This window comes from Wyeomyia smithii, chromosome 2, assembly GCF_029784165.1.
Source record: "Wyeomyia smithii strain HCP4-BCI-WySm-NY-G18 chromosome 2, ASM2978416v1, whole genome shotgun sequence".
Taxonomy (NCBI): domain Eukaryota; kingdom Metazoa; phylum Arthropoda; class Insecta; order Diptera; family Culicidae; genus Wyeomyia; species Wyeomyia smithii.
Genome location: NC_073695.1, coordinates 101062256 through 101088282, shown reverse-complemented (window position 1 = coordinate 101088282; position 26027 = coordinate 101062256). Strand labels below are relative to the sequence as shown.

The following is a 26027-nucleotide window of genomic DNA, read 5'->3' as shown; positions in this document are numbered from 1 at the left end:
TCGACAGCATTCTAGGCAACGAGCTTAGGGGGAAATTTGGATCAAGATTTTTTTTTTATTCTCGCTTAGTTTCCGGCGGTCTATTTCCGCCACTGTTGTTGTGCCAATCACCGACGCCCAGGGAGGCGATTCCACCCAGGACCCTAACTCACGACCCGTTAATTAACGGACCGGCGCCAACGGCTTTACTTCCTCATGCGATGGAAGGCGTGATCCCAGAGATTTTTCGCCTCAGAAAATCTCCCGCTGTCGGCTAGGATTGAATCTAGACCAGTTGGGTTGGTTGTGAGTGGATCACGCCACCCCACAACCATCGACACCTATGTCGGCGTTGGGAACTTACGAGTGATTAAGCGGTTCGAGGAACGATTGACCACCGATCGGATGCCCAGAAGTGTAGGAAAAAGTATTCCGTACAACACCAAAAGTCACAACCGCGTAGCTGGGGCCTTCAACCGAAACCCGAACGCCTCTGTGCGGGATGTGGCTAAGAAGCTGCATCTAAGCCGAAGTTTTGTCCAGAAGGCCAAAACTATGGCTGGGCTTCGGACGTTCAAGGTACAAAAGGCCCCTAATCGCGACGAGAAGCAGAACAAGTCCGCCAAAACCCGTGCCAGGAAGTTGTACCTCAACATGCTGACGAAAGTTGAATGCTGCATCATGGACGACGAAACATATTTGAAGGCCGACTTCAAACAGATCTCCGGCAACCTGTTTTACACGGCCAAGGATAAGTTCAGCGTCCCGGGGCATGTCCGCACTCAAAAGATGTCCAAATTTGCGAACAAATTCCTGGTTTGGCAAGCCATCTGCACGTGCGGGAAGCGGAGTGCACCTTTCGTGACCCAGGACACGATGAACGGACAGGTGTACATGAAAGAGTGCCTCTAGAAGCGGCTGCTTCCTCTCCTGAAGGCCCACAACGTCCCAACAATCTTCTGGCCGGATTTGGCCTCGTACCACTACTCCAAGGACGTGCTGAAGTGGTATGCGGACAATAAGGTCAATTTCGTGCGGAAAATGTTCAACCCTCTCAACACCCCGGAGCTCCGCCCCATCGAAAAGTACTGGGCGATTATGAAGCAGCACCTTCTTAAACAACCTAAGGTAGTGAAGACAGTCGAGGAACTGAGGAAAGTATGGGTTTACATGCAAAAAACGGTTGATTCACAGGTTGTGCACAATCTTATGGCCGGGGTTAAGGCCAAGGTGCGGGCATTTGCGTATGGACTGTAAATAAAATACGAGTAAAATGGTAAAATGAAGTTTAATAGCTATTTTTCAACCCCTGAAAATTTAATGGCAATCGGATGAAAACACGAATTTTGCGAATCAATTTTGTGTGTGGCAATTTTATCGTGGACACCCTTTACAATCATGGGTCAGTCAACGGGTCTAAATGTTCGAGAATGGATATAAAATCGTAAAAATTATCAACTACGGATGTTTTACTATCTATCTCTGTGTTCTGATGAGTACTTTCGATCAACAATTAGTTTCACTGCAGTTGATGCGTGTTAATCGGTTGGGAAGAAAATATCACTTACATAGCAAAAGACACAATTATGGGTCACTTTTGTCATCCAAAATCTATAAAATCATCAAAATACATAATGCAAGTTATTTTATTGTTGTGAAAGCTTGATAATAAGTTATTTTATTCAGTCTTGATGCATTATCATTTAAAAGTAATAAAAATAGCCAAAGTATGGACTGCCCCACAATTGTGCACCGAAAAATGTAATATTACCACAATTATGGGTCACTTCACTTCTTGCACCGAGCTGAATTATAGTTTTTAGTGACATTTTCAACTTTTAATTATTTTAATCGTATAAATGAGGTTACAAGTGAGTTACAAAAAATACAACTGCTAATAAAAACATATTTGCGTAAAAGTGACCCATAATTGTAGCTGACCCATAAATGTGGAGGCACTGTAAAATCTAAATCTCTCCACACATCAATGACAGTAACACATTTTTTAGGGAAATTCCGATTCACTAGACGCCAAATCTTATACACGACTTTGACGGATAGATCGTAACGATGACAAGCTGTTCTCTCTTTAACCGTTTTCCGGTGTTAACACTTTTGCATCAACTATGGTTTTCCTCCCCAAATGTTTGCAGTACAGATCGTTAAATTTGCCGCAGTCGAAAAAAAAAACAGTGCAAAAACAAACGTTCCCAGTTCAGGTAACATCAATTTATTTTATATACTCTTTTTTTTCTCTCGTTTGACTGAGTCGGTTAATTTGATGCTTGATCTGACTAATTTGCCATTTTCCGCTTGCCGGCAGTTCGCAAAAAGTTATTTAAAGCAATATTTTTAAACCTGCTATCCGCGGGTATTTTTCATTAGTAGGGGTAAATCGGCATTCCTTAAGTGCGAGTTTTCAAGCTGGTTCACCTCAGCTACTACTAGTTGGCAGGTGAGAAAAGTATAAATGTACTGCTGAATTTTACCTTCGTTGCATGGTGTTAATAAATTTTGACACTTGGCCGGTTCGATGTTGTAAGCGTTGAGCGGCATAGCGTAAATCCCGTGTGTTCAGCAGTGTAAGAGAGACACGATTTTTATACGTCATCGCCGCCGGTGCGAGCAGCTCAACTCGATAAACTTGTCACTCAAGCAAACTAATTAATTATTCTATTGCACCCGACAGGCTGCATTCGGAATGGGCGATGCACTCGAAATGAGACAGGGAAAGGATCCCAAAATAAAGCAGTGGCACCATTACTTACTTACTATAACCGACAGCAATTTCATCTCGCGAACATTTGCCGGTGAAAAGTTTGTGACCCGAAATCATAGAACAAGCTAGAATAACATGCAACAGAGTCATTGAATTATAACAGAGACACAGTGAATAATTATAACATATGTAGTTAATTAGAGCACACCCGTAGAATACCGACCAATCTAGGTGGGAAATCGGGTTGAGAACGACATCAATAAACTTAAAACACTACATAATATATTGCAGTCACTGCATGCCAAAAATTTACCTCGCTCCGAATCGACACCTGAACACTTCAGGAAGAGTTATGCATTGAATCTTCGTATACTTATTGGTATAACAGCGCTTAGTTGTTTAAATATTGTGTAAATAAAATTCTAATTTTAAACCTCAAATGTCAGGTCAGCTCAGTTACGCGTGTGATCGCCTATTCGGGGACTGATTTCTACGCGAGCAAATAGCAAGACCTTGCCTTACGAAGAAATTTAGCGTGGAATCGATCGGTGTAAACTGTGTGTACACGGCATGAATAGATCTATTCTCGGTTATTGCAGCGGTACCAGCACCGACTGTGGCGTTAAAATTCATTCTAAGGGGTAAAAAGGGGTGACCGGTATTAGGGAGTAGGAAGATGGAGGTTTATTGTGTAATATAATTTGTCGCTGGCCAGTGTTTGTTGGTCTGGGGGAAATTCTCAACAGGCACCATATTGAGATAGACTCAATAGCTTACAAATATGTCAAGTAAGAAGAAGAAGGTTTAAAGTGAATTATTTATAGAACAAAACTTTTGCTCTAGCGGCAAGAAAATGTGACTGGCAGGTGTCTGACCCACTTCGATTGTAAATGAATAACTCCCCTCCCACCGCCAAAGACCATGTTCAAGAAGAGCGTCTATTAAATAGTCAAATTTTGCTTCTCGTTTCAGCTAACTAACCCCTTCTTCTGCTTCGAACTAACCCAAAACACTGCCAACATGAGTCGACGTCCCGGAATGCGTACCCGTGTCTACGCCTCAAATCTCGGGGTGGTGGAGAACAACTACAAGGAAGCTCTAGCGCGGCTAGAGAAAAGCCGTCGGCCAGCGTAAGTAAATTCAAAGTCACTGACAGGTCTACGATTAATGTCCGTGCAAGATCAGATAAAATCGACGAATTAACCAAATTAACCTTGTGCTTTACGTTTGTGCGGTCTGATCGCGATTGTTTGGACCAGCTGGCGGTGTCCGTCAAATTATGTTTACGAAAATAATTCACTTTTGTTGAGCGCACGCGTCTAATTCAATGCTTACATGCAGTCCAGGCGGTAGCGTCCTAATGAAGTCGATTGCGGGAATACAGCCTTTGATGACTGATTTTTTTTTTAAAACGAACTAGATTTAGTGACGGGATTGGCAAGGTTAACGCAGCGTTGATATATTGTAAATTGACCGTTGCTGCTTTATTGGTTTACTTGGAAGCTGGTGGATATTTTTACCAACTTTCTTCATGACTTTGTATGATGTCCCAATATGCAAAAAATCGTAAGGGTTGTATGCAAAGCCACGACTACGAGGTTGACGTAGAACGAGGTTGTTTGTTACATTACTTGGATTGAAAAATACCGTGCTGCTGAATTTTAGTTTGCACATACATCAATGAACAGGAATGGAATGGAACAAGCAATATGCAACGCAAACAAGTTTCAACAGTCATAGTGCATAGGCAGATTGAAGAAACATTTTACTTTTAATTCTAAGCAAAACGAGAAAATATTAAATCTTCAATAATTTGGTTGTAATCCTTATAAAAATCATTGTTTTTTAATTTAATATCGTATACAATATTTTTATCGCACTGTGTACTACCCCGACAGTGGGAATTAAGGCATGTTTCTGATAACACAGTGGAAAGCTGTTTTCATAAGGCCCATGCGATTTGAACGCCAGCATTCCAAAACGTTTGTGTGTTGTTAAAATACGGCAACTTTTCATTAGAGAAAGTACCGACTGATGAACCGACTACTGATGCCACCCGCTACTGCATAAAGGTAGCTTTTAACTACAGGAAGTGCCGCTGCACCCGCTGGCCCTGCCACTTTCGCTGCTGATACCACTGCTACTGCTATGCTATTCGTTGCCACTGCTGCTGCAGCTAAATAATATTTTTTAATAATTTTTTTTTGCTTTTCATTCGTTTTTTTATTGGGAGGCATATTGTTTTTGGAAGGACAAAATTATTTTCTACAACTTTGTCGAAGACACAATGCCATATTATTTTTGGAAGGACAAAATTATTATCTAGAACTCAACCTTTTTGACTGTAAAAATATTTTTAATTTCCCATATAGCATTCTATGGAAAATTAAAAATATTTCTACAGCCAAAACGGTTTGTTTGATTGACATAGTGGCTTCGGAAAAATTGTAGATAACAATTTTGTCCTTCAAAAAAAATTGAAAAACAAACTTTTTTTTCAAAAAATCATAACTTTTTTCCTGATTTCGCTGAAGTTTCAGCCAAATCTAAAATGTTCGATTAAATTGGTTGCCCGTTTTTTGTGGAATTGCTCTGTAGTCGCTCTCTAGAACAAATATAAGCAGTTTCGGCTGAAACGGGCTCTTATATAGACCAAATAGCACATTTTATATTACTTAATCTATAATTCTGTCGACCGTGCTTGTGAAAGCAACATATGACGGATCAACCGAAATATGCGTTTCAACAAGGATTGGCCATTTTCAATAGCATAGTTGCTTGCCATATTAGGGCTTGACAATCTTCAAGGTTTGATTCTGCGATAACTTAATTGTTATGCAGATAATAAAAGCTGTTCGGATGTTGCATATTACTGAAGGAAAAGATAATTCAGTACGTTCTGAGGCCGCTACCACACAAAGACAGCATTTAACTAAAGGAAGTGCCGCTGCATCAACTAGCCCTGCCACTATAGATGCTGGAACCCGCTGAAATTGCTGAATTATTCCGACCTCTGTATCGTCAACATATTAGTAGAAAATACCAATTTTTTGTTTCCACTTGCGCGATGTCTGTTTTATGCCATATGCAGTGTCACGAACGGGTTCAAAATTGCATCCACAATCCTGACGTATGATGTAAAATTTTCGGGCATGGCACGAATCGGTCCAATCTTGTTTGTGAAAAGCTGTACTTGAGCAAATTTCACCACATTTTTTTTTTCGCTTTATTGAATCGTACGCTGCTTTAAAGTTAATGGACAGATGATAAGCCTACAAAATTAATACTGCAAGAAACTGTTGTCAGGTCGCTGTTTTTTTTTGGGTAAAAATAACCTTATAGGAAGCAGATAGTCACATCTTGCAACCACATACATGAGGAAAACATTTTTTACGCATCCATGAACAAATTATATACCGTTTTATAGGATTCAGAGGAATATTGTATATTATTGTTCAAAACAATTATATGAAACACATCAAATGGCTTAATTTAAAATTCTATTTCGTGTTTCGTGTACAAGGTTTTAAACGTTTTTAGCGATTCGATTAGAATTTAGAAATGATCTTTTTTTTGTGGTGCTGGAGCTGGCTTCCAGTGTTATGTTTGTTAGTCTGTGGCACAAGTTTTCAACAATAAAATAGCATTAGTTCATAAAATATCTCAATTATTAGTGAAGCTATGGCTGTATCCTCGGAACGCTATTTTTAGGAGGTTTGCGGTGCTTACAATGAAGGTCCAGCAGGTCAAATGAAATCATCGAGCCCAAAAATTTTCATTAGTTAAGACTTGTATCGGGGCTGTGAACTATCATTATTAAAAGTATTTCGTTTCATTCAAATGTTTTCCCCAAATATTATATTTTGAGCGCTTAAAATTGTATGATTTGATTCACAAATTGACGACGTTCATAACGAAAATTAAAAGAAATGAAAAAACTCGGTCAAGCAGTTTTTCAGCAATGATAAACATGGCAAAGTCATTTTCGAAAAAAACGCCATTCCACGATAATCGCATTTAAAGTTCCAACATTAGCTTATAGTGCCGTGACATGATGCGCTTCATATCGATCTAACTTTCTACTTGTTGCCTAAATCTCTATGAAAATTTAGGCGAATGTTTTTTAGATGTTGTACTTTAAGATAGGGCAATATTTTTTCACCTTTTTTTGAATAAAGAAGTTTATAACCACTTGAGTGGTTTTCATAGCCAATTTTTAAAAACAGCTATCTAAACTGAAGTTCTACTGGAACCTCTTATAAACCGCTACCAGTTTACATCACAGCCAAGAGGACAATACAGGTCGGACTCGATTATCCGGAACATCAAAAAAAAATTATTCCGGATAATCGAGGTTTCCAGATAATCGAATCAAAGAAAAAATACTCAAATTTGCTATTAACAAACATAAAATGCGTATTTCTTTTTTTTTATTTTACTTGTATGATGCAGTGGCGTAACCAGAAGTTATTTCTGAGGTGATAAGGGGTTAAATCTTGAGAAGCAAAAATCACAGGAAGGTTGTGTGCAAAGCCACGACCGCAAGGTTGAAGTGGAATACTTTTTCAGAAGAGATAACCCGGCTGCTTGCGTGTCAGTCATTTTTTCTAAAAAATAAACGTTAACCGTTATTGGCAGTATTGTAATTTCTCTTTGTTTGATATTTTGGATGATGTTTATTGAATATTTTTAAAATTTTGCGCAAATGAGAAGTTGAAGTGCTTACGAATTGTAATATGCACATTCAATTCGACATAATTGAACAGAAACGGAACAAAGGCTACGGTTTTGCAGAACGCGAATGACGGCGCGATGCGATTCGCCTTGCCATAAAGAAATGTGCAGCTCTTAATACGGCGAAGTAGATCTATACATTTCAAGACATTTCGTCTTGCCGAATCGCATCGCGCTGTCATTCGCTTTCTCCAAGCGGCGCAAACACGTAATAACAGTCAGAGAATGCATGTAGATGAAGATAATCATCTTTGGAGTATGGCGCAAATCATGAAAATATTAACTCTTCAAATATCCTTTTGTTGTCCTTATAAGGACAGTTGATCAATACAATATCCAATGAAATGTTTATCACATCTTTATGATACCCCGCAAGTGGGGTTTAAGCCACACAAGCAACAGTGGAAAACTGTTTTCACACTAAAAAAGAAACACAGCCAGCATTCATAAAAAGGTTGTGTGTTGCCAAAATATGGCAAAGAGCTTTTCACTGGAGGAAGTACACAAGTGTATATTTTAAATCGGATATGATACTTATTGCAGTTTGATGCTATCCCTAGCAGTAGGAAGAAGGCATCTTTCTAATAACACAGCATAAAGCTGTTTTCACATTGAAAATTTGACGCCTCACATATATTGAATGCCAGTATTCCAAAACGCTAGTGTCTATATGAGCCTATATGAGGAAACTTTTCACTGGAGAAAACGTTGGTTGATGCACCTACTACTGATGCCGTCTGCTACCGCATGAAGGCAGCTTTTCACTAGAGAAAGTGCTGCTGCATCACAGCAGCAGACCCTGCCGCTTGCTGCATAACATCAGCAGACCCAGCCTGCCAGTTGTCCTGCCACTATGGCTGCTACTGCTGCCACACAAAGGCAACTTCTTGATAGGCTAGGTGCCACTGCACCTACCGCAGCTGATATCCGCTGCAGCTTTCAATGTTGCTGCTATCCGCTACCTTTGCTGCTAAGTGAAGACCATGTTGGTCCGTGTTCGAAACTACGATGACTGATTTGGGTAGATGCAGGCTTTTTTATAGGCCAAAATAATGCATTTCCAATTTACTAGGTCTATAATTCTATCGACCGTGCTTGGGAAAGCAATTGTATAACGACTAATCAGAGGTAGAATTTTGCGTTTTGACAAGGCTTGACAATTTTAAATAGTACAATAGTTCGAATAATAAAATTGCAATTTCCTGCATTTGGTAGGAATCTTAGAAGATTTTCCAATCGATTGCTGCAAAAACGAAGGAAATCCATCAAAAATTGACCGATTTATTAGCAATTGAAATTGGACATATTTTTCACTTTTTCCGGTTTTAGATTTTCATTGCACATCCCTGGTGGCCATCCCTGGTGGCCGAACTTCCTGAGAGAAGTATTCTACTTCAAAAAAAATTGGACATTGATTATTTTCACTTAATTCTAACAAGTCCCAAACATACCGGAAGTGACATGAATGGTCACAAATATGCCAGAGGGGATGGTAAAGGTAAAATTTCGGAATAAAAATTTGAAACGAACACCAAAAAAAATAGAATTCCGGATAATCGAGTCTAAAATTCCGGATAATCGAATTCCGGATAATCGAGTCTCCGGATAATCAAGTCCGACCTGTACTCGAAAAGATTGTTATTTTGTGCATGCCTGAAGGGTATTGGGACTGAGAGAGCCACTGCGACCGATTACACAGTTGATTAACAGTGCAACAAAAATTTACTTTTTTTCTGCCTTGGCTTCTATTTATGATTTTTTGATGTATTTTTATGCAAAAACAGATTTTCCCGAGTTTGGACCTATTTCACCTTAAGGGGCAACAATGGCGCCACTTTTTTTGCATCAGAATACATCAAAAATCATATATATATATATATATATATAAGCCAAGGCAAAAAAAATGTTGCACTGTGTTATCTTTTGTGGCTGGCCCCGGTTGCTTTACACAGCTTACGAAGTACCCGTATTCATAGATGGAGCAGGGTTGGTTTGTAGTAAGGCTATACCTCAATTTAGTATCGAATTGCCAAAGACAGAAACGACTTATTGGGGATTGGACTTCCATTGTTGATATTGAATTAGAAGGTAACGTTCGAAGAAGTATTACAGACCCGGATTGACGATTGTGGGGGCCCGGGACCCAGTTTAAAGTGGGGGCCCTAAAATAATAAATCGTAAATAAAAAAAATCGTTTTGTTATTGTACGAGTCAAAAAAAATTATTTGTTATTGAAAAAGTTACCAAAAATTTGTTAGAGTTTTTTTTACGAGAAAAAAAAACTTATGAATTAAATCTCGCGTAATTTTTCCAAAGGACCTAAGTAACAATGACAGATTCTCTCCTCTCTTACTTTATTTCGTTAATTACGTCGTCAATATAAATATTTTCCAAGCTTTCTTCCCTTTAATCGAGAGACTGTAATACTGTCTTGCTTACTATGCATCGAGTGTTATGAAATATGGAAAATATAACATAGTTATTGATCAAAGAGAAAGTAAATAAAGAGAGTCTCTCAATGTTAGATAGGTTCTTTTGAGAAATTACGCGAGAAATAATCAATATTCAAGTCCTTTAGTATATCGTACTCGCAACTTAACAATGCTAAGTTTGACAGCCTTTCATTTTTCATAGTCTCACGCAACCTATTTTGAATCAGTTTCATCTTCGAAAAAGACCTTTCCTCAGTTAAGTTAAGCGGGCAAGATGGTTTTGGAAGATGTCTGCAGCTGCTCGAAAACCGGAAATTTTTTCTTGATATCTGAAAAAAAAACCTAAATTAATCCAGCTAGCGGTCAGACCCAGCCTTTCTCATTCAAACTTTGATTTGTAAAAATAGATTTATATGAACGCTTCAATCCAATGAATGTATATTCACTCTTTAGGTTCTAAAATATTGATGTTGTAATCTATACATATAAAAATGCAGTCCGGTCTGCCTGTCTGATCCATATAGGCTCGAAAACTACCGAACCGATCGACGTGAAAATTTGTATGTAGGGGTTTATGGTGCCGATAAAGGTTTCTATGATAGTTTGAGGCCCCTGCCTCTTCTGAAAAGGAGGGGTCCCATACAAACGAAACATAAATTTCTGCACAACTCAAGAACAAACCAAGCTAATTAAACCGAATTTGGCATGTAGATGTTTTAAAAGGTAACGAATATGTCCAAAATAGTTGGACGCCCCTCCTTTTTCTGGAAAAGAGGAGTTCCATACAAATGAATCACAAATTTCTGCACATCTCGAGAGCTAACCAACTAAATGAAACCAAATTTGGCAGGTGAATGTTTTTAGAGGTAACCAATATGTTCCATAATCGACCTCAGGCAACATTCTGGATTGTAAGACACATCGCAAGGAATCAATGAATTTGGAACGTTCAAATAGTACGATACCACATTTAAATTATGTTGAGGCCACATATATCGATCAAAGCAGGTATAGTTTTAAAAAGTCTTTGTATTTCTTTTCTTTCCATAAATTTTGAGCCACATATAAAATTGTTATGAAGTTTGTTATTTGTAAGTTTGAGAGATGACTCGTTCGTATGACACTAGTTATGTTCAAATAAGACATGTAATCTTTGAGATAATAGACTTTCGTTGTTTAACTAACAATTTAATACATAACGGTGGCTTATATTAAATTATTATCAAATGAAATGGGAATCTATAGGGCAGCCAAACTTTAAAACCACGTGTTCGATCATAATTCATAAATTAACCCTTAACTAGCCCGCTCATCTGATAATAATATTGATCAAATCGGTTGTGTAGTTTCTAAGATAATGAAGTTTCGTGTTTTTCACATTTCGATACATTACAGACGAAGTTACAGTCCGATTACAGCAAAACTCAATAAGGTGTTATGAGGCAGCGAGACCTTTCATTTGATACTATTTCGGTGGAAATCGGGTTAACCATCTCTGAGAAAAGTGAGTGAGTCCAAGTAGTCTTCGGAATATGTTTCTTTTCATAGCTGGATTTCACATTCTTAAACATACCAGGCAAAGTAAAAGTCCGATTGCAAAAATCGATAGGGTCTTATGAGGCAACTAGACCTTCCATATGACACTGATTTTATGAAAATCGGTCTAGCACTTTCTGAGAAACATGAGTGAGATTAAGGGGGGACCCTACTCTGGAAAGTCGAAAAATAATAAATTTTCGTATTGTTTTTTTCGGATGCTTAGAGTAGAGTGATGTGTTCAGATATTGTGGCTATTGATTAAGGTATATTTGAAGATATATTTTGCACGTTCTGGAAACAAATATAGTGAGGATTACGCTGTAAGCAGCGTTTCTCTCGACACCATGTTTTTTCGACTGGGGGTAAATTTTTCTCAGCATCTACTAAACCGATTTTGCTGAATTTTTTTTAACATGTAAAAATGGATTATCTAACTTGTTACGTAGCCGTTTTTTGATATCTGAGTTTTTAAATGTTTTATGATTTTGTTTAATAGTGATTTTTCATGAAAAAAAAACAATTTTTTTTTCTAAAATGGCCGCCATTTTGGCAATTTTTGGAATTTTCAAAAACGGCTACGTAACAAGATAGATAATATGATTCTATATGCTGAAAAAAAATTTCAGCCCGATCGGTATACTAGAAGCTGAGAAAAACTTACCACCAGTTAGGTACTGATTTAGAGAGAGCATCCACATTCCCAGCTGCCAACAGTGTAATACTCACTATATTTGCATTCACGACATGGAAAATACATCTTCAAATATACCTTAATCAATAGCCAAAATAGCCAAACACTTCACTTTACTCTAGACAGCCAAAAAAAAAATATGAAAATTCATGATTTTTCGACCTTCTAGAGTAGGGTCCCCCCTTAAATAGTCTCCAGAACACGTTTCTTTCCATAACTTCTGAACCACATGTTCAATCTTCATAAAATTCAAAAGTTAAGGGGTTTTTAGGCCCGTTCATTTAAAACCAACTTTGTTCAAATCGGTTGTGTAGCTTCTGAGATATTGATGTTTCGTGATTTTTGCATTTTGATACATAACCTCTCAACTAGAAATCAGATTAGGGTAGAAGCATCGGTTTTGGCCATAGCACCAGTTTTGGCCATGATAGAATAAAATTGATAATTGTGAAGAAGTATCTTGAATAACTCTTATTTCGAAGTCTTCTATTGAAACTGCTGATGTTATTCGACAAATACATCACTTACTGTAGCAAACAAATATGCGTATTTCACTTTTAATAAAGGAACTAATTAGATTCTGCCAGGTTCACTGTACAGTCTAACGTTTAGGTAATTTGCAAGCTATTTTTGATAGAGCATAATCTTGTTTAAGTTTGTACATTTCTATAGCAAATTTTGTTACCAGCATCAGGCACAACTTATTACAGCACATGGATAAAAAAATAGGCATTATGATATGATTTTTCTCTGCAATATCAAAAATAACAAAAGCTTCCAAAAACGATTCTTGGCCACATATCAAAGCAATTCCATAATTCATAATCTTGAAATTGGCCATATGTAAACAAATCCATGGTAACGTATAAACATTGATGCAACACATGAAAAGTACAAAGTTTTTCGGGCTGTCATAAGATATCGCATGAGATTCGTGAAAACACAAAACCGGTTTTGGATAAGAAAGATTGTATTACTACAGCTCTGCTACTTGGAAAAATATATCCGTTCCGTATAATATATCCGTTCTCTATTTGTTCAGATTATTTACAAAATTGTAACCTCGGTTGTATCTACCGAAACTAACGCTTCGGACTATCAACTATAGTTGGTAAATAATACGAATAAGTTTCTATGTGAAAAAAGCAAAGAGCGGAAGCTCATTAATAAAGATAAATGACAGAAGAAAAATTGACATAGATCAATGATGTGATGTCAGTGTTATTAAATATCCTACTCAATTTAAGTAAAATCCTAGCTCGAAGTACTTTTCACTGCTAGCTATGTGTCAATATAATATTATTTTTATTTTGATTAATAGATATACTGGCTTACTAGTTAGTTAAATAACGAGGATTTTCTGCTGATGAAATATATCTACATGATGAAGTCAAATTATAAAATAAATCCGTGTGAATTCAACTTTTTCGCGAATTGGTCAGAATAGGAGCCGCGAGTGGCCAATTAAGAAATACTATGGCCAAAATAAGAGCCTAGAGAAGTTTTTTAGTTGGAAAATATACCAACAAAATAACTTAATTTTACTATTTAAACTCAATGTTAGTGAAAAATGAAGACGAGTTTATCCGATTTCCTCGTTGAATTGATTCAATAACATATTTTTCGAAGGAATCAGGTCAAATATCTCTCATTAATAACATACTATGGCCAAAACCGGTGCTTTCACCCTACCATAAAATTCTATAGGGTCTTATAGGGCAACTAGACCTTTCATTTGCAATTAATTTCATTGAAATCGGTTCAGCCGTCTCTGAGAAGTGAGATTGGGAGAGCGTTACACACACATGCAGAAAATGCTCAGCTCGTCGAACTGAGTCGAGTGATATACGACATTCGGCCCTTTTTAGCACATTTATACCTTTAGTTTTTGCAGTGATTGCTATACCTATCTAGCAGAAAGGCAAAAAGTGAAATGATAAAAATGACTTTTAATTTCAACTTCAATCCTGAGCAAGGCCGCAAATATTGAAATAGTACAATATCAAATTTAAATGATGTTGAGGCCACATATTTTGATCGTAGCTATAGTTTTAAACAGTCTGCGGGTTACGTTTCTTTCTATAACTTTCGAACCACATGTTTAAACATTATGCAATTCATTGTTTCAAGATTTAAAAGCCCATTAATTTGAATTCAACTATGTTAATAGCTTCTGAGATATAAGAGCGATTTTCACGTTCTGACGCAGCGCCAAAACTAAAAGTTTAATTACAATGAAATTCAATAGCAACCTAAACGGCAAATAGACCCTTCTTTTTACACCAAGATAGAAAAATCGGCCAGACCATTTCTGAGAAAAGTGAGTGCGAAAAAAAGTGCACATACATCGTCGAACTGAGTCGAGTAGTATATGACATTCGGCCATTTGGATCACTTTTCTACCTTTTAATTAGCCAGTGATCGTTAGGCGAAAGTCAATATGTTTACTTTCATTATGTGATTTCACATTTCTATGAACAACGGACAAAGTTACAATCCGATTGTAATGAAATTCAATAGCAACCTATAGGGCAACTAGACCTTTCATTTTACACTAATTTTGTGGAAATCGGTTCAGCCATCTCTGAGAATAATGAGTGAGTTTAAACAACCTCAGGATAACTTTTCTTTACATAACTTTTGAACCATATGTTCAATCATAACGAAATTTTAAAGTTGAGGATTATAGAGTCAGCCCGATCATTTGAAATCAGTTTTATTGAAATCGGTTGTGTAGTTTCTGAGATATTGATGTTTCGTGATTTTTACATTTCGATACATAACCTCTAAACTAAAAATCCGATTACAATGAAATTCAATAGCAATCTATAGCGCAACTAGACCTTTCATTTGCAATTAATTTTATGAAAATCGGTCCAGCCATCTCTGGGAAAAGTGAGTGAGAAAAAAAAATTTGCACACACACACACACACATACACACATACATACATACATACAGAAAATGCTCAGTTCGTCGAAAGGGGTCGAGTGGTATATGACATTCGGCCATTGGGACCACTTTTATACCTTTGGTTTTTCCAGTGATTGCTATACCTTTCTAGGAGAAAGGCAAAACCTCCCGCAATTTGGAAAAAATGCGATCCACAGGCAAAAATTCGCAAACAATTTAAGAAAGACTGCTTCGAATATAAAGCGACCCTGACAATTATCTACGGAAACTAGGAAAAAACTACACACATCTGCAGATCAATAAAATCTGCACACGAACTCTGAAAATCTGCATTTTGCAAAGCACATCTGGTATTCCTGATTCGGACGACGCTGGTTCGTTTTAAATGGTATGTTAATGTGTGTCATTCCAAGAGAATCCAAGGTGAACTCTTAAGAATGTAGTTGTTATATTGGCGCTCGCGAACAAATAACACTGAAGGAAAGTTTCAGATTTAAATGGTCTGTTCAAATCTTCTTGCCGTAAATCGAACTATTGAATGAATCTCATTAAAAAAAAATATGCAGTCTGATACTGCGGTGACTAAAGGTGTGAATTTAAACTCCTTAAGAATACAAAGATGACCAACCTGATCGCCTTGGAAGACTGTTTTGTTTGTTTTGTTGAAGCCTTAGTGTACCAAGCTCTGCCTCTTTCATTACATGAAGATGTAGAGGCAGTAGGCAAAGCATGAACTCCAAAGCTGCTAAGTTGGTGTGGTGCGCATGACACTGGTAATGGAGAGACAGGCCAGCCTTTAAACTTTATTAAGATTTGCTTGGACTGTCATTTCATTTACCTTTGCCATGCAATGATTATGTGGGACCAGATAGCCAACTGAGGTTTCAATCCCCAGGTTTTACCAAATGGTGTGCTTCAAGCCCAGATTGCCTTTGTAGTTTTTTGACAACGTAATCAATTTGGGCCGTTCAGCTTACTGTCCAGAATTAAACCTAAGTAGGTATTTTACTTTTTTACAGAGTGTGTTTCCTTCGTTTGGCGAAGAGCACAATAACTGTTTTTGCGGGATTTACGTTCAGTGCCTCTTTAGTTCACCAACTCAGGGTAATATCTAGTGCCCTCTGAAGGCGGTTCGACATTGTTGCGTCACATTTTCCGTGAATTATGAGGAGTACGTCATCAGCAAAGCCAACAATCTCATAGCCAAGCCAGGTTAGCCTTCCAAATAGCTCATCGACCACCAGCAACCAAAGCAGGGGCGAGAGGACTCCCTCTTGTGGACAGCCTTCTGTCGCTGAGACTGTGATTGTAGCATCTCCCAATGTGGCTGTGATATCTCTTGCAAAGGTTGTTAGACCAATATATCTTTTCATTGTTTGGAAGTAACCACAGTACTCAAAAGTCGCTTTTTGGATCAACGTGTTTTTGTCGACGAAAACCACTACAATAACAAAATGTTTACAGGGTGACAAAAAAGTTCGGTCACATAGTAAAATCTCAATATTTCAAAGAATAAGAAGAAAATCTGAATTTGGCTTTCATAGCTTTATTCAGTAACTCATAAAGGTATTTCACAGACAATATTTCGAAATTACACCACCTTTCTCTGATTGAACCAGCTTCAGACGTCTCGGAAAGTCGTCGCAACCGGCGCGCACGTGCTCCATCGGCATCTCGACGGCAGCTTCGACATCATGTATCCCCACACGAAAAAATCCAGTGGATTCAGATCCGGAGACGACAGAGGCCATTCATTCTTCGAAATGAAATCGGTCAAGTTTTCCTCATACCACGCCTGAACAACCTTTGCGGTGTGGGATAGGGCGCCATCTTGCTGGAAGCAGTAGTAATCGTCTTCAAACAATAGTTCGGCTTGAGGCAGAACATTTTTATTCGAAACCGTGTCCAGGTAGTACGCTGCGTTGATTTTGACCCCTTTATCGATAAAAATAAGAGGCAGTTTACCTCTCTTGCAAATGGCTCCCCAAACAATCACTGACGTCTTATTTTGGAACCGGGAAACGTTCAGCTTGTCCGCAGGAGCTTGCTGGAGGCTCACACTCCAAACTCGATCATTTCGGCGATTGACTGTTTGCTCCAAAACGAACAGCTTCTCGTCCGAAAAAATAATCTCGTCATCTGCGCGCCAACCGAGCAACTCCCGCGACCGTTGGTACCTCTTGTTCTTTGTAGCTTTGGTAACCCCATTAACAACCTGTTTTTTGTATGGTGTAAGTTTTAAATTCTTGCGCAGAAGCAGGCGGATTGATTCTCGGTTCATTTTAAGGTTCCTGGCCAGCTTCCGTGCAGATTGGGCGGGATTCCGGCGAATCCGGGCTCGTATAATCTTTTTCAGCTTTGGAGATTTCACAGACCTTGGTCGTCCAGATCGTTCCTTGTCCTCGGTGCCTCCGGTCTCTAGGTACCGATTTATGGTCCGGTACACGAACTTCCGGCTGATTCCGAGCGGTTTTAGGTGTTTGAATATGTGTCCGAGTTTGTACCCTTTCACATATTCAGCGATAACAGCTGCTCTTAACTCTGCATGGCTCACAACTCAATGTAAACAAACTGCACAGAAACGAAACTCTGCCACTTTGGGCAGCAAAGTTAACCCTTTCATTTGACATATAGATGGCACCAGAGAGATGCAACGTGTAGGCTACAGGCAACCCCAAAAAAGTGTGACCGGACTTTTTTGTCACCGTGTATTAGTAACAGTATTGTGTTACATGTCAGTGCGCATCGCGTGGTACTTTTGTGTGTTCTAGAGTGATTCACTCTTCTTGTTTCGTCTAGCTGTAGTGTAAATGAAAGCAGTTAGCTTATTAATTATTCTGCGAGCGGCAGAAACACAGCACAAAGGAGAAGTAAGAAGTGTGATGCAAAAATTTCTACACGCAGCGCTCATGTTGGACAAGAAGAGAGCGCTGATTATTCACTCAGCTCTTTCCACATATTGAGGAGAATAACAAGCCTGGTCTCCATCTAGGGTAATGCACATATTGTAGCGGTCCTCGAAGATTTTATGCCAATTTTGCAGTGTTGTGCGTCGAGTCCTTCGAAGTAGTCGTTTGTTTCCAATTCTCCCTCTTCTTTTAAATGGAATCGCTTGCATATATTCCACCAAGGAAACAGAGACCACATATGTCTAATACAACAAAACCAGTTTGTTGGGTAATTCCTTTAATTTGTTGGTCGTATGACGAGAAGAATGAGCGCGAGCGTAGTCTTGGTGGAAGAGCAATTTTTGTCGTAAAACTACGTATTACGGCAACATTATGTGCAAATTGGAAACCCGAAAACATCGAGAGCGTCAGAAAAATTGTTAACAGATTCCCACCATTCTTGCAGTAATCGATTGGAAAATTAGATATGCGCCCACCAGGATGCGTAAAATTTTGATCTCATTATGTTAAATTTTGTACTATTAGAATAAGTAAAGCCTTGTTGAACGCATATTTCAATCAATCATAGCTGACAACAAGGCCAAATATTAGGTGAAAATTTTAGTCTCACTGTAAATTACACTAAACAACCGACCACTGACATTCTCCTCCAACACAGTCGATAGTAGGTAGTACACAAACGATTTGACTACTTGTGAACGATTTTGCGACAATTATTTTCTTTGTCATTTCCTAATCTACGAGGCAACTCCTCCATTGAAAGTTTCCCCCGAAAGCCTGGCATTAAATGTAGCAAACATAATTTTCACCTTCATTTCCATTCCTTGAACGGTATCATGACGGTAAAGTCTAGTCGCGGGAAAAAAGAAAAGGTAAAATCTCGTTGATCTCATGGCTTCAATTCCATCGGTAAATAAAATGCATCGTTTGCAGCACGAAGGAAATTCGTAAACTTGTTTGTGCTGGAGCATCAATCTATCTGCTAGCTGTTATGGAATACTTCGTAGCTGTTAAAGTGCTGAAAATGCTGCCATGACAACAAAAAACGGAAATAATCCCATATATTAATAATGATATATGCAAATGGCAATACAGGCCGGTGGGAAATTAAGCAGACTCCTGGGTGTTTGAACACATTATTTTTCTGCCACTCGCCAAAACGTTGTAAATAGTGATGGTACGAATTATTTTTGAAACAATCTCGTTTTTCAAATGTGTGAAGTTAAACGCAAATCTAGCCTAATTTGAATTTGTTCAATGATAAATAATTTCAGAATCTGCCGATTCCTGGCAGCTGTGATGGAATATTTGGTTACTGTAGACCAGAATCATTTCACATCATCCGTAATAAGCCCTTACTAAACAAACTCTTACCTGTTGTTATCCAAAACACCACATATTCAATTTTTTACATTGATCAAATATAAATTTTGCTGAGTTTTCGACTGTTGGGATGTTGTGTACTTATGTTATACTTTCGGCTGAGCAGTCACAAAAATTAGAACGATAGATCAAATATAGGTATCTAGAAAAGTCCTAAACATTTGGGGTGTCAGTACAAACTACGATCGAAAGCTATTTCGATACAAACTTCTACCAAGTGGAAGCGCCAATATGAATAGAAATCTAATGTTTAATAATTTTATCCATTTATACACATTGTAACTTTTGCTTCGAGACTGTAAAGGAAACAAATCGCTATATCTTCGTCTGCTAATTTTTCTGATAAAGTATAAAACTATCGTAGTCCTACGTCAACCATGCGGTCGTAGCTTAGATACCATCGCGCTACAATTTCAGGTGAAAAGGAGCTCAGTTCCGGCAAATTTTAACATTATTTTCGAATGACATCACACAACTTTTTCAACAATTTCTTCGCCAACTGAATTATTGATGATTGTTCGTTGATTGTTCTACCACATTCAAGTTATTCGATGAAAATTATGCCTTGCGAATCCTAAAAAAACATTGGCCCACACTTCACCGGTTGATTTTTGTATTTTGGGGCGCTTCGGACGACTGTCACTAAGCAAAATCCACTCTGTCGACTTCCGATTGGCCTTAGAAGTGTAGCGAATCACCGTAATAAATACTTCCTGATGCACCTAATCAATTCCAAATTCCAAACTTCCGTCGAAAGTTTGACACGTTGAATTTTTGATTTTTTGAAATTTTTTGAAATGCGGCACCCATCGCGCGCACTGCTCCTTCCTGTATAAACATTCATGAAGGATATGACCAACACGTTCTTTCGAAATGCCTATGGTTTTAACTAGCTCGCTCAAATTAACTATGCAGTCATCCAGCACGATTTCACGAGATTTTTGGGTATTTTCCGGGGTGACTGCCTCATTTGGCCTTCCTGAGCATGAGGCATTTGTTTGGTTGTAGAGGTCGCAATAAAATTGAGCGAACCAATACTTTATGTTCTTTATGTTCAGTAACACTTGTTAAGCAATTACTTCGCTTGAAGAGTAAATGTCCGTTTCTGCACACGAAATTCTTTTTTTTCCAAAAAAAAAAAGCAAATACCTTGGGAACGAGTTGATAACATGTCATTACGTTTTGCCAGCCCATGAGATGGCAGCGCCATCTTTATGTCCGCCCAGAGACTTTACAGGTTATGTAGTATTTGATGGTTCACCTCAGTTTTCAAGAAAATAATGAAGATAGATCGAAATTAACTTTAGATGCTCAAATTATGTATATATTTATTGTCTAGAGTGATTCTTCGGTCAGGTTAATAATCAAAACTAAAATATTCAAAAACTATGACCGCATTTAATCCTTTTATTTAAAATCATTTTGGAAACCAGAAACCGGAAGAGTAGCTTTCAAGAGGAATCGATAAACTATTCGACTGTACTGCATAATACATTGAAACCGAAACTAATGCAAAATCAATTAAGAAGGTTGAAAAACTGTATAATTTTGAACATTGGTTAACTTTGTTGATGAAACAAGCGGTTTTGTTTACCCAAACTAATTCTAATTATTATACTCAATTGGAGTTCGTTATGTTTATTTTGTTTTCTTTTCGAAAACAAAATAGAGTTCTAAGAAGTTGTGATATATCCTGCACAGATAGAGACGGGTATATTAAAAAAAAGTGTTTATTTTTACCAAAAAAAAATCTAATCTAATCCAAACAAATGAGTGCAGTATTCGAATAATCATTTATAGCTTTGATTGGACATTGTAGTTCTGGTCAGCGTAGGTTGAAATCAATACCTCCTTGGAAAGCTACAAGTTGCTTAATTCTATCTACTCGTTTGCCCGTTACAGCAGTGACAACACGTGGGAGGTTTAAGTACCGCCCGGACTGGTTTAAGAACACTGACGCAAATGGACGCTTGCTGTTGAAATAACACAAATAGACTGTCGAGATGAAAAACGATAACAAATTTATCGTGTGTTTTCGCTTTTCCATATCTTCTACAGATCGGCTGACCGCGAGACCAAAACGCGCGTGTCGCCATTTTCCGCCAGGCCTACATTCGATTTTAACGGATCCGAGTTCGACGACGAATTGGCGGCTGCTCGCTCTCGGGCCTCCCGCGTCATCCAGGAAAAATCCGTCATTGATTCACGCTCGGAACAGCTGCGTAGCCACAGTCTTGCACCGGCTCCCATCAGCAGTGCCCTGCTGGAAAACGAATTCGACGATCAGGTGAGATATAGAAGACGTTTTCTGCTGCGACGCTCGAACGTGAACGCCGACAACAGCGTTATTTATGTTATCCCTCTACCGAGCGATTCGTACTACTTCCCTCGATCCTACTTTAATTACTATGATTATTACAACCACTATGGTGGTGGCTGCGGATGCGGCTGCTGAATAAAAATTGTAACATCTTTCACCAATGTTCATTACCTGTACCGTACTAATCACATCTCGTATTTTGATTACAATATGTTTCCAAAACTTCGCTAGGAAAAGTTACGCGAGTCAGTCACATAGCACTATATATTTATTTACAAAGATTTGCATGTCGATGTAGCACCACCGGTCAGTGAAAATATGTAGATTACCGTAGGAATGTTGATCTGTTTTTTGTACGAAACCGGTAGTTAATCTTTCTAGCTGTGCCCTTCAAGCTGTGTGAAGAGTTAGAATACACGAACGAATATTAACCTTTCGAATTAGTTTTAGAGCAACAAGCGCTTGTTACTGCTAAGTTTTGCACATGCATGTATTGTAGCACATAGTATCTATTTATTCGATAGTAAGAAATTCGACCGAACTATTTCGATGACTTTACTGAGCTGTTGTTCAGTACCGATTAGTTTACACAGTCCAAAATATACCGTTTTCTATACACTAGCTCTTATTGCTAAAGCATCAATGTAACATGATGAATATATTATAAAAATAGGAATGATGATAATAAAATGTGATATTTCTAGAAAGACTCGGTTCCTTGTGTGTTTATTTGTTGTCAATCGTTAAGCACATCACGTCATTCGCGACTACATCTACATACGAGGCATGCTTGTTTTTTTAAGAAAATTATCAAATTGCTTGACGTTATATCATGGAAACATTTGTAATCAAGTAACTCACTAAAAAATAAGTTCTTCGTAGTTTAAAGTACATGTTTTCGGTTGCGTGGAATAATATTTACATTTAATAATTCATAATAAAAACTATTCTTTTTTAAACCATCCCATAATTCCCAATACATGTTAGCTAGAATAAAATAAGTAACCTAACTAACAATTAACTGCCTAATCAAACTGAAATATAACAGTGCTTTGATACGAAAGTTTTCTGATGATAGTGTTCCAGATACAATTTTGTATTTATTCCGATATATTAATTTCAATTTGTTTTGCACACATCCTACGAATTTTAGGACACATTTGTGACCTTTTGAATAACTCGACGGAGATGTCAAGTAGCAAATCTGGAGCTTTCGAAACTCATTGTTGCAATAATACTACTTTCGATCATGACAGTTATGTAATAGCTTGAAAATTCAAAAAATCTATGATTTGACTTTTTACTACGTCTTTGTTTTCTATATTTAACTGCTTTTTGTGAAAATGAAAATCGATCTACCTACCTCGTTGATGCTGCATCAGATTTTAAATGGTGATAACTGTTTACTGTTAAGTGGTAATCGTAATTATAGTGCGATATTGGCAGAATGAACGAGGTTCCGATAACACTCCTTCCTAGTGACAAGGCCTTTTCATAAAATAACTGGCAAACTGGGTTTGTAAAGTCTTCCCTGGGAATTGGCGATATCAGCTGGACTCACAACCACGGATATATATGCTATTATTTAAATTGTCACTTGGAATTTCTTGCTTTGGAATTCGCGTCTCTGCTCATAATTCATGATTGAAATGGAATAAAATGGATAGACTCTTAAGAGACATTTAATATGTTTTAAGTAGTAAATTTCGTCAAAAATCACAGCGAGAAATAACTCCCCCTCTATTCTATCTGAAATGCCACACCTAATGCTGACAACAAACATACGTTATTTCCCGATCTGCTACTTCAAAGGATGTGCGAGTTCCTTTTGCTCTCATACCATACATATTTGTCACACATTCTTGGCTCTTGGCTCGTAATTTCTCGGCTAGTTTTTACCAGACACCAAATGCATTTGCTCTAGTTCAATCACATCCCAGGCACTGTCGGCAAAAGTAAGTACGCCTCGTGTGATGTCGGCGTGGGGGCCACAGAACGGATCTTATTTTTAACACACGTAACGTAGATTTCCGCGCGAATAAGTGTGACTCAATAGGCTTTTACAATATTGGCTACGGCACAATTTTGTTTTTCTTTTTTCTTACAGGTCCAAGCTACATTGAACCGGATCCGGGCTAGTAAAAATCTGCTTAGTCAGCTACAGTCCGAGGATGCATTGGAACAAGTTCGAACCGAGACTCGATCCAAGCTGAGCGAGCAAACGAGCAAAAAATTAGCAGAAAAAATGTCCACTTTCTACGATGTTGATGATTTTGCTGATCGATCCGTGCGAAAGACGCTCAAGGTAAAGTACAGCTTCAGCGAAAACTGACTCTAAAAATCACACTAATGTTCTGCTTATCTGCTGCTTATCTGCTGCTTAACAAAGCTAATAAAACATCGCTTTTATTCTTTCGCTTCTGCTCTACTAACACCTCTGCTGCTGCACGCTCTGTAGAACAAATATCGATCCGTTCTACATGGACTGCGAAGTTCGGAAATTTACTAAACTCTTGTCGCCGATTTCGTACCGTCGTAACTTTAATCCCGGTTTTCCAATGTTCTGTGCATTCCCAACCAACTCCCGAAAAATCCCGTGTAGATTAGAGCATCCGCTGATAATGCGACCAAGAGTGCCCTCAAATGGAAGGACGAAACGGCGGAATCGTTTGCGGCCAAGCGGGCTAGTGCCACCAAAGCTCGCCTGCAGGATCTGGACCAGGAGATGCTCGATTTCGAGGAAAAGCAAGCGGCTCGAGCCCGGCGCTCAGCACAACTGAAGAAATTGCTAGCGGAGACGGCTTGCGATGAGTTGATTCCTGCCACTACCACTGAACAGGCCGGCACGAAGGTGACAACCGGAATGGTTCGGTTCAAGGCACAGAAGAAGGTTGTATCCTTCTAGAGACTGCGATCCTGCCGCAGTTAGATTAAGTTAAATAACCTGTGCTCTGTAAAATGGTTTCGTGAAATGTATAAAATTCTGATATTTTTGAAATAAATTATGTCGTACTCTAGTCTATAGGAATCTGCACAACAGAATATTTATTTTTATTGTCATTCGGTACGTTTTGTTTTCTTCCCAATTCTAGACGATGTTTTGAAAGATGAACAATATTTCAAGTGAAATTTAAATGTAAAAATAGATCACGCGAAACCACTATGACTCACATGAAACCAAGTTAACCATGATCAAAACAAATAAAATAAAAAGACCCGTGAGTAGATCGCTTTACTTTTGTCGTTTTATATCCGGAAGGTTAGACATAGCATAACAAGACAGATGTTAGATTTAAAAATATCTCCGTGAATGTGAGCTGCGGTTTTAAACTCTATGTACTATAAAAAATAGTGCTATTATCTCTCAATTAAGAATTACTTGCATGTTGAAGAAAGAATCTGCAAAAACCAATTTGTATACATATTATCGGGCTTCTGTTCAAACAAACAAGTATATGAAAATAAAGTAAAATATAGAACATTCTGTAGATGGAAATTGTTTTATTAAAATCAAAGTTTTTCTGATAAGGTAACAGCCATTTTACAGATGATAGCAGTTTCTCACAACGTAACACAAAACTTTAGAATTGCTTTCCTGTTACCGTCTGCCGGGGTGAGATTGTGCCAAAAAAGGACACGTTTTTGTTCCTTAGCTTGTAATGCACACATTTAGGCAATGAGTTTGATCCAAACCACGTCAATGCACACTTAAATGTTTAGTTAATGACTGCCGCAAATATGGTCAAGTTACAATAAACTATAATTTTGCTAAAATTGAATGAACTTTGGCCTAATCTCACCCCTTCTATGGGGTGAGATTGTGCCAAAAACAAAAATTTGAATTTAATACCTGTTGAATGAACAGTAGTGTATCTACGAATAATTCACATAAATAACATGATAAAACAGTAAGTATAGGGACGACCATAAACAACGTGGACTATTAAAGGGCTGTAGGGGGTTGTCCAGAAACTACGTTTTATATGAATTATAGAAAAATGTATGACTGGATCAAATCAATATCTGGAGTAACCAGTTATGAGAACGTGGCTTATAGACAGTCTCTATACACATAGTGGCGTCTCCAGATAGCTTAGAAAGGAAAAACGTTAGGACATAAAGTCTGAGAAGACTTTTTGTTTCAATTATTATGTGTCATTGACCACTGTATATTCCATTGGAGATCTCAAAACCTCTGGAAACGTACCTACAACCTTCCTTCCTTGCTTTAAAGTCATCAGTTTATATAGAATAGGTGTACAAAATTTTGTTACATTCCATAAGTAATATCAGTCATTGTAAATTTCCATCTAACAGTTGTTAGCTCACTATCCTCAAGCATTTAGTCATTATTTCAAATAATACCATAGCTAGATAACATATCCTATGTAAACAATGCAAGTGATTTG

General features: G+C 38.0%; 1 protein-coding gene across 2 annotated transcripts in view; it reads left to right on the top strand.

The window, feature by feature from the left end:
- LOC129726165 (uncharacterized) overlaps window positions 1-25114 on the top strand; it is a 34766-nt gene extending 9652 nt beyond the window's left edge. For both annotated transcript variants that reach the window (XM_055682861.1, XM_055682862.1), the window contains exons 2-5: window positions 3671-3828; window positions 21357-21585; window positions 23726-23923; window positions 24221-25114. In XM_055682861.1, the coding sequence (XP_055538836.1) occupies window positions 3719-3828; window positions 21357-21585; window positions 23726-23923; window positions 24221-24523 (840 nt within the window). In that variant the 5' untranslated portion in view covers window positions 3671-3718 and the 3' untranslated portion in view covers window positions 24524-25114. The remainder of the gene's footprint in view (window positions 1-3670; window positions 3829-21356; window positions 21586-23725; window positions 23924-24220) is intronic.
- The last annotated feature ends 913 nt before the right edge of the window (window positions 25115-26027 follow it).